At 38.6% G+C, this 15,218-nt stretch overlaps 1 protein-coding gene across 8 annotated transcripts in view; it reads left to right on the top strand.

The window, feature by feature from the left end:
• LOC139113430 (nucleolysin TIAR) overlaps positions 1 to 15,218 on the top strand; it is a 461,769-nt gene that overhangs the window by 410,082 nt on the left and 36,469 nt on the right. For all 8 annotated transcript variants that reach the window (XM_070674611.1, XM_070674610.1, XM_070674616.1 and 5 more), the window contains 2 exons: positions 5,616 to 5,691; positions 10,576 to 10,678. In XM_070674611.1, the coding sequence (XP_070530712.1) occupies positions 5,616 to 5,691; positions 10,576 to 10,678 (179 nt within the window). The remainder of the gene's footprint in view (positions 1 to 5,615; positions 5,692 to 10,575; positions 10,679 to 15,218) is intronic.

Here is a 15,218-nt window from a genome sequence, read left to right as displayed (position 1 = left end):
TTAAACAGGAATTTCGATATTAATCGGTCCGTGACGTGTCAGTACGTTAAGGTTTCGAATCTCCTCATTTCATAATCAAAGGGAGAGAGAAGTAACTTCTTATCAAAAATATTTCGAGCCGAAGTCGTGGGAGGGTTATAAATTCATAACTTACATCCCGCGGGATTCATTATACGAACAGGGAAGATAACAACTCCCGCTAGCATAGAAAACTGCACTATACCACTTGCCGCTTAAACTCGAAATATTTCCGATAAAGGCTTTCCCTTGTAGCGCACCCGAAAATAATAGTGCGCGGTTAGAAGCGTATATAAAAGCAAAGAATTAAATTTGTGGCCTGGACGTGTGTAAACACTAATCTACAATCTAGGTGAAGCCTATGCGCAATTTGTTGAAAATTCCTATCTACGTACCTACGTATATTTCGAATATAACAACGGGCACATAGACGCTCGCCCGCGCCCGCGCCCGCGACCGTGCGAAGCTCGTAAGATATGTAATTGTACATTCAACTAATAATTAAATCGACACGTCCGACCTGATTTTATTCTGGATTCTTTCAATGACACAACATCAATTTGTCATCGTAAAATGTCGCGTGCTTTATAAACGTTCTACTCTACTTGGTATTTCTATCCCTTGTAAACAGATAAGTTGTTATTCCCTTGATACAGAAATCGATAAACGGCGTCCGAGAATAGCGATCAAATGCTGATGAACGATAGCACTCTGCAGCGATTATTTGTAGGTAGATTGATGAATCTGTTCCCGCAGACGTTCATACCCCAGGATCCCCTTTCCCCTCCCCTCCCCCCTCTCCCTCTCCCTCCCGCCCCCTTTCCCGCCCGCTTGAAAATGGTGTTCTTCAATCTTCGTTGCCCAGGCGATAAGGACCCAGATCCTACGGTACAAAGATTTTCATGCTGACGCGCCATTCCTAGCGCCTAATTAATGAGTTTGAATTTTTCCGGCGGCTAATGGAAAGACTGCCTGCGCAGCACGTAGTCAAAGGAACCGGCACAGTATGAAAGATGAAAAAGCGGCATCAAGGAATAGAGGTTAATACGCGAAAGTTTTCGCGGCTTAAGGATATAAAACTGATGAGGTCGTGACACGATTTCGTCAATTCACGATCTTTCTTTCCTTGCTCCTCTCCGGCCTTATCGAAAATATCTTGTACGAAATAAGAACGGGGCGGAACGCTTGAACGATCACTGATAGAAACGTAGGGGCTTCTACTGATGGAAATAAAGATTGGCTACATATTCTTTACGACACGCATGGTTAAACGTAGAAGATCGTACCGGAGATCTTGAAAATATAACTCACATAACGTATAATGTTTGATAATATAAGATTTTGTTTCTTTTTTATTTATTTATTATGTAAAACAACGAATAATGTCAGTGGCGTAAATATCATCTAAGAAAATTTTATTAAGTGTAAATTTGCTGCATTAATAAACGTAAAATTAAAAAAATTATACACATACGTAGAAATATATTATATGAAAATGCTTTAGAAATTAAAAAGAATGCGGTTTAAAATTTGAACTTAATTTTATGATTATTTTAAAAATATGCATTCGTTTAATCGCAGGGAAAAAACCGAATGTCGCGAATGAAAAATTTTATCAATGCCCGGTTTTCATGCCAAGTATATCAGGAAAAACTTTTTGTGAAGTAAAATTCAATTATGATATTATCAAGTACATTTGAATGCTTCCAAAATAATAGAACCGTATGTATAGGAAGGGAATAGCATGAATGCAGAAGGGAAATGGCCCATTAGACGAGGAGGAAAATAAATGAAAAGAAGATAGGCAAGAGGGGACGCAGGAAAAAGATGCGAACAAAATGCGAAAGGCGAGAAGACCGGTTTAGACTTGTTGAAATGCATCGAGCATTCTGGCAAAAGTACGGTGTTTACGAACAGAATACGTCCAGCAGGCATTGCAAACCAGCAATTGTTAAGTAAATACCGTACAAGTGAATCGCATGTTAATTATCAAAATTGAACTACCGGCCAGTAGCTTTTATCAATCCCAGGAATTTACTTTGCGAGATAAAAGAAATTACCACCGGGGAATTTCACAAGCTATACTTGTTTTAAGATTACAGAGAACAAAATCTAGAAACTTGTTAAACGATTGAACTATGTGACCTCTTTGAGGAGAATAAAGTTACATTAAGAAAATTACTATGTAAAAATAGAACCGTAATCAAGGCGATAATATTAAAGAAAAAAAAAAAAAAAAAAAAAGAAGAAGAAGAAGAAGAAGAAGTCTTTTACTGTTATATTTTATCTATGATGATTAAACAGTGAAATACAGCACGACTTTACTTATGTAATTGTGAAAGAAACGAAATGTCTCAAAAACAATAATAATTTAGAAAAGTAAGCGCTCAATCGCAGGTGTGTAATTGTAACAGATATCACCTATATAAACAACGTAGAATCAAGATTTCGAAATTGATAGAACGAACAACAAGCCTGCAATCTTTCTGCGGATTACATCCCTAGCGCGCAATTTGAAACATCGACACACCCCATCCTTCCATTTTCGCGTCTATCACGCCCGACCTAGTCGACGGCAATAAATCTGAACTTACGGTGTATCCTTGGATGCAAATTTCCCTACAGCTATAGAAATTTTGTAACACAATATCGTCATTTCCTCTCTCGCGTTACGTGTTCTATCATATACGTACATATATATTACATGTCTCTATATAAGAACATAAATTACATCTTACAATCGATATTTACTCATTATTTAAGATACTTCTCGTTGCGCGGGAATAAACGACAATATTATGTGGGAGCGCAATATCGCAATTGATAAACCGAGAAAATCACTTATGCGGGATTCGTCATATCGGATATACGTCCAGCGTGCAATTTGAATCATCGCCTCCCACCTCCCCCCTCCCCTCCGACCTCCCTGCTCTTCAATCCGCCAACGCAAAACCTTTTCTATCCACACGTCCATCGTGTTCGACTGGCTCGATGGCAATAAATCCAGACTTACTCTTTATCCTATCGAGGCTTTGCCCGCCAGGGTGCGAGCCTCTGGCATTGTCGCGGCTATATCACCGGCCAAAACGGACGAGAGGAACGGCGTGTCGTGCGACAAGACTCGACGGAACCTGAATTAAATTCTGAGATTTATCGCGTCAATAACCGTGCATTAATTTATGATTTTTTGCGGTGAGGAACGTAAATCCACGGGGCACGCCGTCGCGCCAATTGTTTCGCACTACGTGGCAGCTCGGCTAGAGGAATGGGCATAAAGACGGACGGCAAAGGGGAAGAGGGTAAGCGCCGCTATACGAAACGTACAGCGGCTCAACCCTATATCGATGGAACCGGCGCGAGTTGTATACGTGGTGTTGTGAGGTATGCGAAGGTGTGGGTAACGGCGTATGCGGGCGACTAGCGGCGTGTTCTACATCTAACTTATATTGACCACTCAACATTCCAAGCTCGTAAACTACGATGTTCGCCGAGCGTTCGGCGCAAAAACAATCGGGTACGGTATACCCGTGGCTTCGAAAACCCTTTGACGCCGACGCACATATCGCCGCGAGAGGAAGCGTCGTCGATTAAAATTATGCGCCCATATTCATACGCGCGGCGTGACCTCGGCAGAAAGATTACACTTGTTTCCAAACGTTCGTGACTTCGCCGCGTCACAATCAATTCGCAACCGATTTCCAATAAAGATTAATTAAGGCTTGATGACGCGCCGCTTTAATATTCACCTTCAATCCTCAGATCATTTCGCGATTTTATTCCCCACGGCAAGGAAACATTGGATTTGAAATTGTTTCATTACTACCACCTCCCCCCCCCCTCACCAACGATGTTTCATATTATTCATTACGGATTAATTTATTCCATATCATTACTCATTAGTGAAGGTGTACACATGGTACAATTTTTTTTTTCTTTTTTTTTTTTCACTCTTTTCGCTTCCGCCCAGATACGTCCTTTGATCGATTAATCGTTTTAATTACGGGCGAAACCGCGGCAGGTGTGCATTCAAATTGATGCACAGAGTGGAAGTACCGACTGGCTACAGCCTGAAACGCGCGTAATTCTGCCTGCCTTCTCTTTTATTCCCTTTTACGTGCCTTCCTTTTGACAAACCTTCTTTGAAGCCTTCTCTTCCTAAACGAGGTCGTTCTTTTGCTTTTTTTTTCTTTACCGCCTATTCTTCGCTTTCCATCCCGCGTGTATCACAGCGTACATCACTTTTACGAGACTTTTCAAATCTAACACATTAAAATGTGGTTATACGCATTATGTATTTTAATGACTTAGGTCCATAAAGCTAAACATACTTTTAGTTTGACGGACAAACAGTGATAAAAAGAAAAAGATAAAAAAAGATAAAAAGAAAAAAGGAAAAAAAGAGACTTATTGACATTGGAACGAAAACCTTTTAATGAGACATCACAAAAGTTTGTCAAAGTTAACGATCGGTTTAATCTGCTAACGAGAAACAATCATGTTTTATTATTTGTAAAATGTATCTAGTGTAAACGTCTATAGGTATCGTTCAACGATCTATTTTGTAATTACTTGCTGCTCTTCCGCACTTAATCCATCACAAACGAGAAGATAAAGGAAGGAGATCAGTACTGTCATCCTCACACCGGCAATTTTTTTCTACGGGCAATTAATTCCGTAGTATGCGAAAAGTATCATATATCAAAGTTCCGTCGTTCCGTCTACATCAATCACCGTACATAGTTGATAATGGGTACCGCGCGACATAGTCTTTTGAAAATTTCCAATTGCGGTCGAAAAAAGTCTAGATAGCCGCTGGATAACAGAAGTGAAAGGAGGGGTCGGTATATGCTGTGCGGAATTTTATTCGCGGCGCATGTTACTTCCTTCCTTTCTCTCTCTCTCTCTTTCTCTCTCTCTCTTTCTTTCTCTCTCTATTTTTCTCTCCGATCTATCGGTTGAAAAGATATTTCCTCGCCTTAAGCTCTCGCCGAAACGACTGCAGCCTCCAGGGCTACATTGGACGTTCCAGTATTCCTAATTTTGTCCGCCGGGCGCTACTGGAATCTTAATTATGAGGAAGAATTCGTCGGGGGTGGTCCGTCAACCCCAGATCCAATTCGCCCGACAATGTTGCCAAGACTTTTCCACGGAATATAAACGTTTCAAAATTCAATTGCGCATGAAACAAATTGAAGTCTTTTGCTACTAGCACCGTAATATTCCAATAATAAAGACGGGGATAAATTCCGGAGGAAATAATAAACATCGTTATATTCATGTGCGAATTTTGTCAATGTTCACAACAAAAAAAAAAAAAAAAAAATTGTATAAAGTTATATAAATTATATGAAATATGTAATATTCAATAATTATGTAAGTCATTTAATTTTGTAATGTAAATATGAAAAGATAACATGAAATATTAATTAAAATGAAAGCACTTTTAACTGATAACCTCTTGATATAACAGTATAATGTATTTAATTGCAAAATTTTATCTACTCATAAGATTTCTTGATTAATTGAATCTAATGCTCGTAAACTCTATCTGCATATTTAACTTATCTCACCGAATATATGATGTTTACATGTTACAGGGACTGCAGAGTCGTTAGAGATCCGCAAACTTTAAAGTCCAAGGGATATGGATTTGTTTCGTTCGTCAAAAAAGCGGTAAGCGAGCAAGTTATTATATAACTATTAATTTAATTTGTTTATTTAAAATGTAGAAAATTTAGCGTTACATCGTAGCTGAGATAATAAACTGATTTTATAACACGAGCCTCAGCTACGTTATTAAAATTTTTTTTTACAAGACACGCTCGTATTTAGCTATGCACATTTATAGTTAAAATGTTAAAACAGTAGATTAATATGTAATACAAAATTCTGTCATTTAATAAATTATTTTTCTCGTTAAAAAATAAACAGCTCTATTTATTAAAGAAATTTAATTTTTAAACACGACATTAACAACCACGCTATTTATTTATGTTTTGCTTTTACGGCATCAAAAACAAAAGAAATTCCTTTTAGTAGTAGAATATTCTTTCTATTCAAAAAGTTTAATAAGATAAGTCCAAGTATGTATCAATCGATATATCTTAACTACTAAAAATGTACTTATTCCGAATTAACTTCAGAATCTTGCGGACCTTACAAGAAAACTTTACACATCGCGCTTTCTTGTAACGTTCTCTTTTACCAGAATGCGTCCACTTCCAAGAAAGTTGAAAAAGCATTTTTAAAAAAGCAGGAGCATGCAAATTATCAATTTAAACAACAACGTTCGTAATTTTATTTCGTAAAAATTATTAAAAAAATAAAACTAAAACGTCAAATTATTCGAGCGCTCGTGTAAGGAACGTACGTAAAAAAAAATTAGATGTCCATATCAATTAGAACAACAGTGACAATAACGGCAAAATAAATTTTCTCTTCTAAGCAGCATTTTAATCGTCGTACTTTAATTTCAATCGTATCTGGAGACAAAAAGAACGCGAGTATTCCTCAGTGGCGACAGCTGTGAGATCACATCCGTCATTTTCGCAGTACGTCAAAACTAGACGCCGTCCTCCCGGCATTCGCTGATCAAATAAGGAGGAGGGTTCGACCGTCACGGTTTACAACATCATTTTTCGGGACTAAATGGAGAGTGGCCGGAGTTTTAGTGTGACCCGCCAAAATCCGCGACGTAAATCACGACGAAGTTAGATGTACGGCTGAGTAAAAGAAGGCTTTCCTGCGTTTATGGCGGGGTTATTCGTCGAGTCGCCTGCCCCGAAGGTAGATCCTCTCTCCGTTTTCCCCTCTGTTTTAATGTCCTATCGATCTGGACCACCGCCGGCATCTGCCTCACACTCGCGGTATTACTATTGCCGAAGTATAAATTTCCCGAGTGTCTCCGTTAACCTCGAGGAACACGCGAAAATTTCTTCCCTTCCCTTCCCTTTCCGCCGCTATCCCCATCCACCGAGCTGGGTCCCACCGCTACTATATCCTTCGGCCGTCGGATACACGTATCTAAATTGCAAGCTCTGATCGCCCGGCATCTAACATCCTGGTTCTTTTAAGATGTACGACGAAATACGAATTCCCGGGATTCCCGTTGCTATTTTTTCCTTTTTTTTTCCCCTAACTCTCAACTACTGCATTTAATGAATACCAAGCTTTATAATGTTCCACTGCCTGTTTCAGTGCACTTCGCGCTTCCCGTACGCGACATTTATCACAGGTGTAACGATACGTTAGTATTGGCAACAGCTCTCTCTCTCTCTCTCTCTCCCTCTTTCCCTCTCTCTCTCTACATGTGCGCGCTGGAAATTGATTTACGATTGGAATGTTCATCTTTTAGCGAGATAGTACTAAATCGTGATTTTCGAAGCGCGTTATTTCGAAAGAAATATGTAAAACATTTTCAAGGGAATATAGTGCAATGTCGATGTCTAGTCTACTCAATGCGTAGATGGATCCGTCATGTAGTTCAAGCTCTGCCCCTGTTACCAGTTGATAGCCAATATACACTTACACACACTACGCGAATGCTTAGGTCGCTCTAGTTATTGTCAACTTTTGTTGCTTTACCATTTGATCGATAATCGCGCGATATTGTGACTCGCGACCTTAAATACACAAAACCGTGCTTTTATTCGCATAGATTTACATTCTTCCGAACGGGTAAACCAAAGTAATTAGAACGTCATTTGCGACGCATTGGAAAATAGTGCCTTCGTATGTGTCACGTTATTTTATTTACAACTGCAGTCAAAATATCGGATGTATAACGGCCACGCGGATACCTGGCATTGAATATACGCACAGCCATGTAAATAAATAGTCTTTATTTTCTGACGCAATAGAAATATCGTGTGTGGCTGGTCGCAGAATTTTTAAAACAACAGGTCATATTTTTATTTGCCCACGGAGTCATATAGTCTTTATTAAAAATTGAAAACGTTACTTAAGTTTTCCGAGCAGTGCGAATAAATTGAATTAATAATACGCGAAATGCTCCGAAGAAATATATTTCTTTCTTGAGGCTGTTCGTGCCGTATTATCCTTGTTCGCGCAAATTTCATAACCCGAATAAAAAAATTTAAAAAATTAATCACAGCGGGGAGAGGGAGAGAAAACGTTGTAAATAATATAAAATTTAAAAGAGACAAATCAAAGAGAGGCAAAGTCTATTACGATCTGGCTTTATACAGTTTGTTTGGCGCGGAGGGAAGTTTTGCGTTAAGGCCACGTAATCCGACAACGCGTTACTCCGTGCCGGCGCATGACTTAATAATGCGTGTAAAACAGTTGGGTGTCGGTAAGCGGCGCTCCCGTCCGTCTATAGCACCGCTGACCGCGGAAGAAAATTCGATTTGATGGGTGCTTGGACAGCTCAAACTGGCCGACCGGCGGAAAATGCAGGGGAAAGGGGAGGGGAGGGGGAGGGGGAGGGAAACGGGAGGCAAACTGGCTTCTGGTGGTGGTACTTCTGGTACCCACGTAAACGTCCTGGTCACGCCGGACGGAAGGAGGCAAGCGGCGGTGGTTTTCAGGGGTCGCGGGTCGAAGAGGCGTCGAGATATCGACCGAAGTTTAGAATCGGCTTAGAACGGGGCATTCGGTCGCCTGAGCTCTATCTAGGCTAACCGCGCGAATGTGTGGCATCATATCGGGGATGGTGATTCGAATCGGAAATACTTTAGCCGGCGGGATGTGCGACGGGAAATAAGAAGCGTGCGGAAAAGAGCGCAAAACCCCACTGGCTGAAGCGCAGCCCGCGCCGTGGAAGAAAGTAACGACTGGAGATGAGGCAAAGGTAAAGCCAAGGACGCCCCGAATGGCGCAAATGGCTAAAAGCAGAGAGCGACAGAGGGTAGACTGCTACCGTGGAAACTGCAAAGAGGGAAAGACTGTAGGGAGCTAGAGAGAGAGAAAGGAAAAGAGAAGTATCCGCCCCTCGTCTCTGACACTCAAAGAGCTTTTCGAATAGTAAACTTTTTCGGGAAATTCCTCGTGTCGAGAATATTTTTAGGTCTCCATCTTCTCAGCCTGTGAATCTACCGACTCTATCGTCCGAATACCGTTGCCGTGATGTCACGCGAATATACAATGTATAACTTTGTGCATATGATAGTGAACGATAATGTACGCCAGATCGTTTTCATTTCTCGATACGTGTTGCGAGTATTTTAGAGACGCGATTTCTTTTCGCTTTTTTTTGTGAGTTTTATAATTGATAAGCAAAAAAAAAAAAAAGAAAGAAAAAAGAACATTTGTGTTTGTAGTATGACTCGTGTAATAAGTATAAGAAAACGGGCTAGATACCGCCGTGAAAAATGTTTCTCGCGGAATGTCTATGAGTTGTGCAAATAGCTAATGGTACCGCGCAGAAATATGTATACGTCGACGGTGATTTCTCTTCTTTACCAAAGGTGTTCCCGACCCTTCCTCAAAAATCCAATGTCGCAATGGAAAATGTCCCGGATCGCCCGAAGCGGTTCACGAAAATCCGAGGAATCAAGAGTGCAGTCGATCGAATAAAATTTCAAAACGTATATTAAGTTGACCTGGATCGAGGGCCACGCCGCCGGGATACTGCGGCTGAATCAACAATAAGTCGCGGATAATATTGACGTCAACATACCTGTTGGTTTTATCCGCGGTTTTGCGTGTGAATGCGACGACATCCTCCTGCGTCTCACGCGGATGCCGTTGCGGTTCTTACGACGCCCCGCAATTGTTGTTATAGACGTTGCGAGAGACAATAAAGGAGCTTTCGCGGGAACGAAACGACGCGTATTTTCATTCGCCTCTCGGTAAAATCCCTTAGAAGCATTTTATAATATGTAAATATACATAGTGCCCCCGTTTTTCCTATTTTACAATTACTATTTATAATTTTTTAATAAAATTCGAGTTAGTTATGTAACGAATTTTGTGACAATATTGGCCATTTTCTTTGTTCCGGTGTATTCATGTCACGCATTTATTTGTATGTTTTAGCGCGTGTTTTAAGAGTATAGCATTGTAATGCAAGAATTTTGCAAATTCAACTGTAATCGTATCCATTCAAACGCGTTCGATAAAGAGCACTGTAAAATAAAATGACTGTTTGCCGTATATGCGAAAATATTTTATATTCCCTTTTCTTTCTGTAAAATCAGTTACTGCTTTGATTATATTTATGCTTTGATATAAAAATGAATTAATAAACAATTTACAATAACACAAAGACTGAATAATTAAAAAAAAAAATGTATTACTAAAAAAATACGTGAAGAAAATTGTAATATTTTTAATTAAAAATCGAAAACCAATGTTATGAAAAATAACAATTGTTTTAAACGTATAATATTGTATAAATGTAGACTATCGCAAAAACATACATAAAGCAAATTATTAAACGCTTAAAAAAAAACGACTAGAACTACAGTTGAAACTTATGCAATTTTCTACATTTAATAATTAATAAAATTATTTCTTTCGCGCTTTTAATATGTGAATTTCGTCACTCGAGCTCACGATAGGGAAATATTGATTTTTCTCGTTGTCTTTTCTCAGGAAGCAGAGAGTGCCATCGGCAACATGAACGGCCAATGGCTCGGTGGCAGAAGTATTCGAACAAATTGGGCTACTCGCAAACCTCCCGCACCTAAATCGGAAGGTAAGTGCTTTGACACGTGACTAAGAGTTCTGTTGCATACGAGAGTATAGCATAGAGAGCATGACTACTGTCGTGATAAAGTTTTTTTTTTTCTTTTTTTTTTTAACATAGGTGAAAAGTATTTAATTGTTACTGCAATGAAATGCAGATGTAATTCTATGTGTATTGTGTTACATAATTTTTTATCAAAGCAAAGTAACTTTTCAAAGTTAGGTTTTTAATTCTAAGCCGTTAATTTCGTGAATTTTTACCAAAAAATATGTAGATGTGTAATAAAGTTGATATGCACAAAAGGGAACGCTGGAAATATTCGCGAGTGTAAAAATGAAGAAAACGCGATTATGAAAATTTAATGCTTTATGCCACAAAACGTGTTTATTAGAAGTAAAAAATAAACGAAATAAACTAAAAAGAAAGAAAGAAAAGGAAAAAGCGTGTTAAATAAATCATAAGTCTTCGATGGCAAAGAGCTGAAAGTAATTTTGACAAGTCAAAATCCACTCGGCGCGAATAGAATATCAGTTCGGTTTTGGAAAAGAAAATCAAAGGATCGATACATATTTCCAAGTGCTCTGTCAAAGCGTTATATTTACGTCTACGGCCGTGCCTCGTCATGAATACTAAATCGGCGCTGCTAAATTAAATATCGCGCTCGTCGGTCGCGAATGCGGAAATTTCGCCGACGCAACCGGAATTCGATTAGGTCGGCGAAATTCTACCGCGCACAAATGGATGCGCACGGTCGCGTTATTCTGTGGAGTTCGAAAGGTCCGCCTCTTGTGCAACACTCGGTGAGTCGTTCGCACAGAAAGCTTTCACTGTGCCATTCAGGAAAGCTCGAAACGGCTTTACCACGAACGGTTACTCTGCAAAGCGGGCTCTACAAAGGCAGCACTAGCTGTTCGAGTGTTTGTTAATCGATACCTTGAGATGGACTCAAGAGCCTTTTTTCAATGGACCGAGGTGAAGGAAGGAAGAAGTTTTACCCGCGTCGTACTATCATGTTCCCGGAGTACTAAGATTGATTTCAAAGCCTGGCGAGTGACAGTATGGACCTCGTGAAAATTTCCCGTAGCAATAAGAAAGGGATGAGAGAGGGAAAGGGGGGAGGGGGAGGGGGAGGGACACAAATATTTTCTTTTCTCTCTTTTCTCTCTTCTAAAATGCATTTACCTATGGTAAGTCGTAAATCGCCTTTCAAAATGCATCGAATTGAAATGACCGAATACGGGCTCAGCGAGAAAATTTTGGCCGCAAGCAGACGACCAAAAGATATACGGTGCGTGTGCCGTAACGATAGACACGTTTAAATTCCGTAAATTACGACTTCCACCGCGAGGAAATTATAACGAGCACTATAAATTTTAATCAAATATCTCGAACAAAATATTTGAACTGCAAAAGGGATAAACTATCTTTGCTTATGCAGCATCATCGCAACCATGAATGAGTTGAAACGTTCTCTTTTGCGATAGTAATTACTTGTATAATTAGGATGGTTTGAGACAACGGCGGGATGAAAGCCCAGGCTCGGTAGGGATAGTAAGAATCCAATTGAAGTTATGAACTAAACGCATAATGAGCTTGAAGGTAGCACTCCGAGGCCCCAAGTAAGTATTATTATATTATCATAAGCGGCTCTTCGTCGCTGAGTCGAGGACTCCATCGTCCATCCTCGAGAGTCACCTCCGACCCCTCGGCTAACTAATTTCATTCCGCAAGTCTTTAATTAGTATTCGTCGCGGGGCGTCCAAACTTTTTCACTAGGCGAAGGCTCGGAAACTCAACCTACCCGGATTGTTCACCCGTATTTGCATAGGCCAAATTCGCAGAAAGTACTTTCTTGCTGGCCACCTTTACGTGGTTAATATTCCTCGACGAACGTACCTTAAATTTCTCATAAGAGAAAATAATAGTTTCGCAAAGAAGTTTACCCTGTTCGCTTTCTCTTGCGTCGTAAACATTCAGCTCTCGTGACAGTTCGCAAGCACGAATGTACGTTCCCGCGATTAAAAACGCAACCACGTGGACGGCATTGATTTATAATTTTATTGTTAGAAGTAATTTACTTTTATTTCTAACCGAGTGGAGTTTCGCAGTAAAGCCCTGCGCCGTACTTAATTTCAACATGTTAAAAAAAAAAAAAATTTTAAGTATTATATTATCTTGTTTCTTCAAATTAAACGATTCTGAAATACCAAGAAAATCCTGGTTCTTTTATTATGCAAAAAGAAATATTAAAAATATTATTGTTCTAATAATAAGATAAACACGTTTAATTAAAAAATCATATTTCCTTTCGTATATATTTTTTTTTTCTTTTACGGAGCATACCAAGCGAAAATACTATTTACTATAATATCGGAGTATGGAGCAGCAATGCGTGAATTCGCTCACCTGTTATAAAATATGATATCAAAAGCTTAGATGGGTAAATAAGTTCAAGCATGATAAAAGAAAAACAGCGCGCTGTGGGAAATATCGAGAAGCACGAAACTCAGACTATAATACAAGCACATCCGCAAAATGCATTCAAAGAAAGCAAGAGAAGACTTGAGTGCAAGTTTATTGGCTAGCGTTTTACTCGGCTGAATTACACGCGCGTGGTAGAATTTATATGATAGCACGGACTTTTCTACTCTTCACTTCGGTATTTTTCCAACAACGTTTCGGACGGTTGAGCCAACTCTCATCTGCAAATCCAAAACGCGGTGTACCATAACCACCGCGCTAAGGCCGATCTGCATATCTCAACAAAACGAGAAGACGTTACATCGATCGTATCGGAATTCGAGTTATATATCGGCATCAATATCGACAAGACACCCCTATCAAACAAAGAAACAAGCGGAATTGAAATAATTTGTTTGCGTCGCCCGAGAATATGAATACGTTGCGCCAACGCTTAAAATTCAATTAATCTATCTCATAAATTAAAAAAAAAAAAAAAAAAGAAAAAAGCACACGAAAAGAGAATTGAATATAAATACATTACGCGTGTGTGTACACGTGCACGTTAGTTTCTCCTTTACATATGTACAAGTCTTTAGTTATAATATTATAAAAGAAAGAAAAAGAAGCGAAAAGGAAATTGGGGAATAGTTGGATCGTGCCAGCATTTAATTTGACTGAGTCCCGAAGTTATCCGGCAACTAGGCCAATATTTTATAGCCATGGCAATTAGATAATTTTGCGCTCGGGCAAAAATATGATTGTAGCGTGTGAAGGGACAAACTTGGGCACGGGTTAATGTCGAAAGTTTGTATCGCCGCCGACATCGGACATAGTCGAACGAGAACTTGCGAGGGTACTAAACGGAGACGTACACATATTATCCCGACGACATAATGCATTAGAATAAATTCAGCATGAATAAATTTAACAATTTCTACATATCCTTTGTTGTACATTATAATTTCTGCTTCAAAAGATCGTAATAAATTTTGTTCAATTAAAAAATGTATTTGAAATTTGTTTCGATTACTTCATAAAAGGCAGCATTTGTTATTGAAACATTTATTTTATAAAGATATTCATTATGTCATATTCCAAGGGGAAAAATATAGATAATATACAGTGATTATAAAAAAAAAAATAAAAAAGAAAAAAAATACAGAGAGAAATGCAATGAAATTTTATAAACCAATGCAAAAACGTATTTCATAAAAATAGTTGCATCATATTACGGTATATTTTATTCAATCTTAGTGCATAAGCTGAACGTGAAATGTATATTATCTCATGCACTGCCGTTTAATATGATTATTATCTGTCCTCGTTATAAAATAATGTAAAATATATGTATCGTATATAAAATTTCTGCTAAACGAAATAGCTTATATATCTCAATAATATACATTAAAGATTACGATATCCGTTTGCGATAGAATATATGTTACGAAGAAAACAAAATAGACAAAGTAAAATAAACTAGCTAAACCTTGGCTAATTAGACGCATGTCATAATTACGATTGATAAAAAAGAAGAATTTTTTTATTTCTATTATAAATAAAATACTTTATATTCGTTAAATAGAGCAGAGGTAGTATTAGTAAAAATTTAAATTATATTAAAAAGTAGTCATAAATGTTACTACCAATACACATTGCAAGCACAAATTTGCAATATCGTACATAACACCTAACTCGAAATATAATACCATTATAATTCCTAGCACGATCATTTATAATCTCATTCGTACTTATGCGCATTTGTGGACGCATTAGATTTAATATCACTATTTGAACACATCCGTGTAATGGAGAATACGAATAAAGGTACGAAACGAAATGGAATCCTAATAGTACAGCACCGAGAGCGTATATACATAGCCCGTGATTCTCGATTTTACCACAACGATCAAATTTTACAAATATTCCGCATTAACGCGCGGTATTTTCGTCTGCACGTGTAAAAGGGAGGAAACGTGAGCGCGTCCTGATTTAAAACGGATATTTCACGCACAATCAAGTAAAATAGAAAAAAGAAACTCCCACCATTATCATACAGATCAATATTATATCGTGCCGATATAGTAAA

This window comes from Cardiocondyla obscurior, linkage group LG02 (genome assembly GCF_019399895.1).
Source record: "Cardiocondyla obscurior isolate alpha-2009 linkage group LG02, Cobs3.1, whole genome shotgun sequence".
NCBI classification, from domain to species: Eukaryota; Metazoa; Arthropoda; class Insecta; order Hymenoptera; family Formicidae; genus Cardiocondyla; species Cardiocondyla obscurior.
The sequence above is the reverse complement of the archived record's forward strand: the minus strand, read 5'-3'. Positions and strand labels throughout refer to the sequence as shown.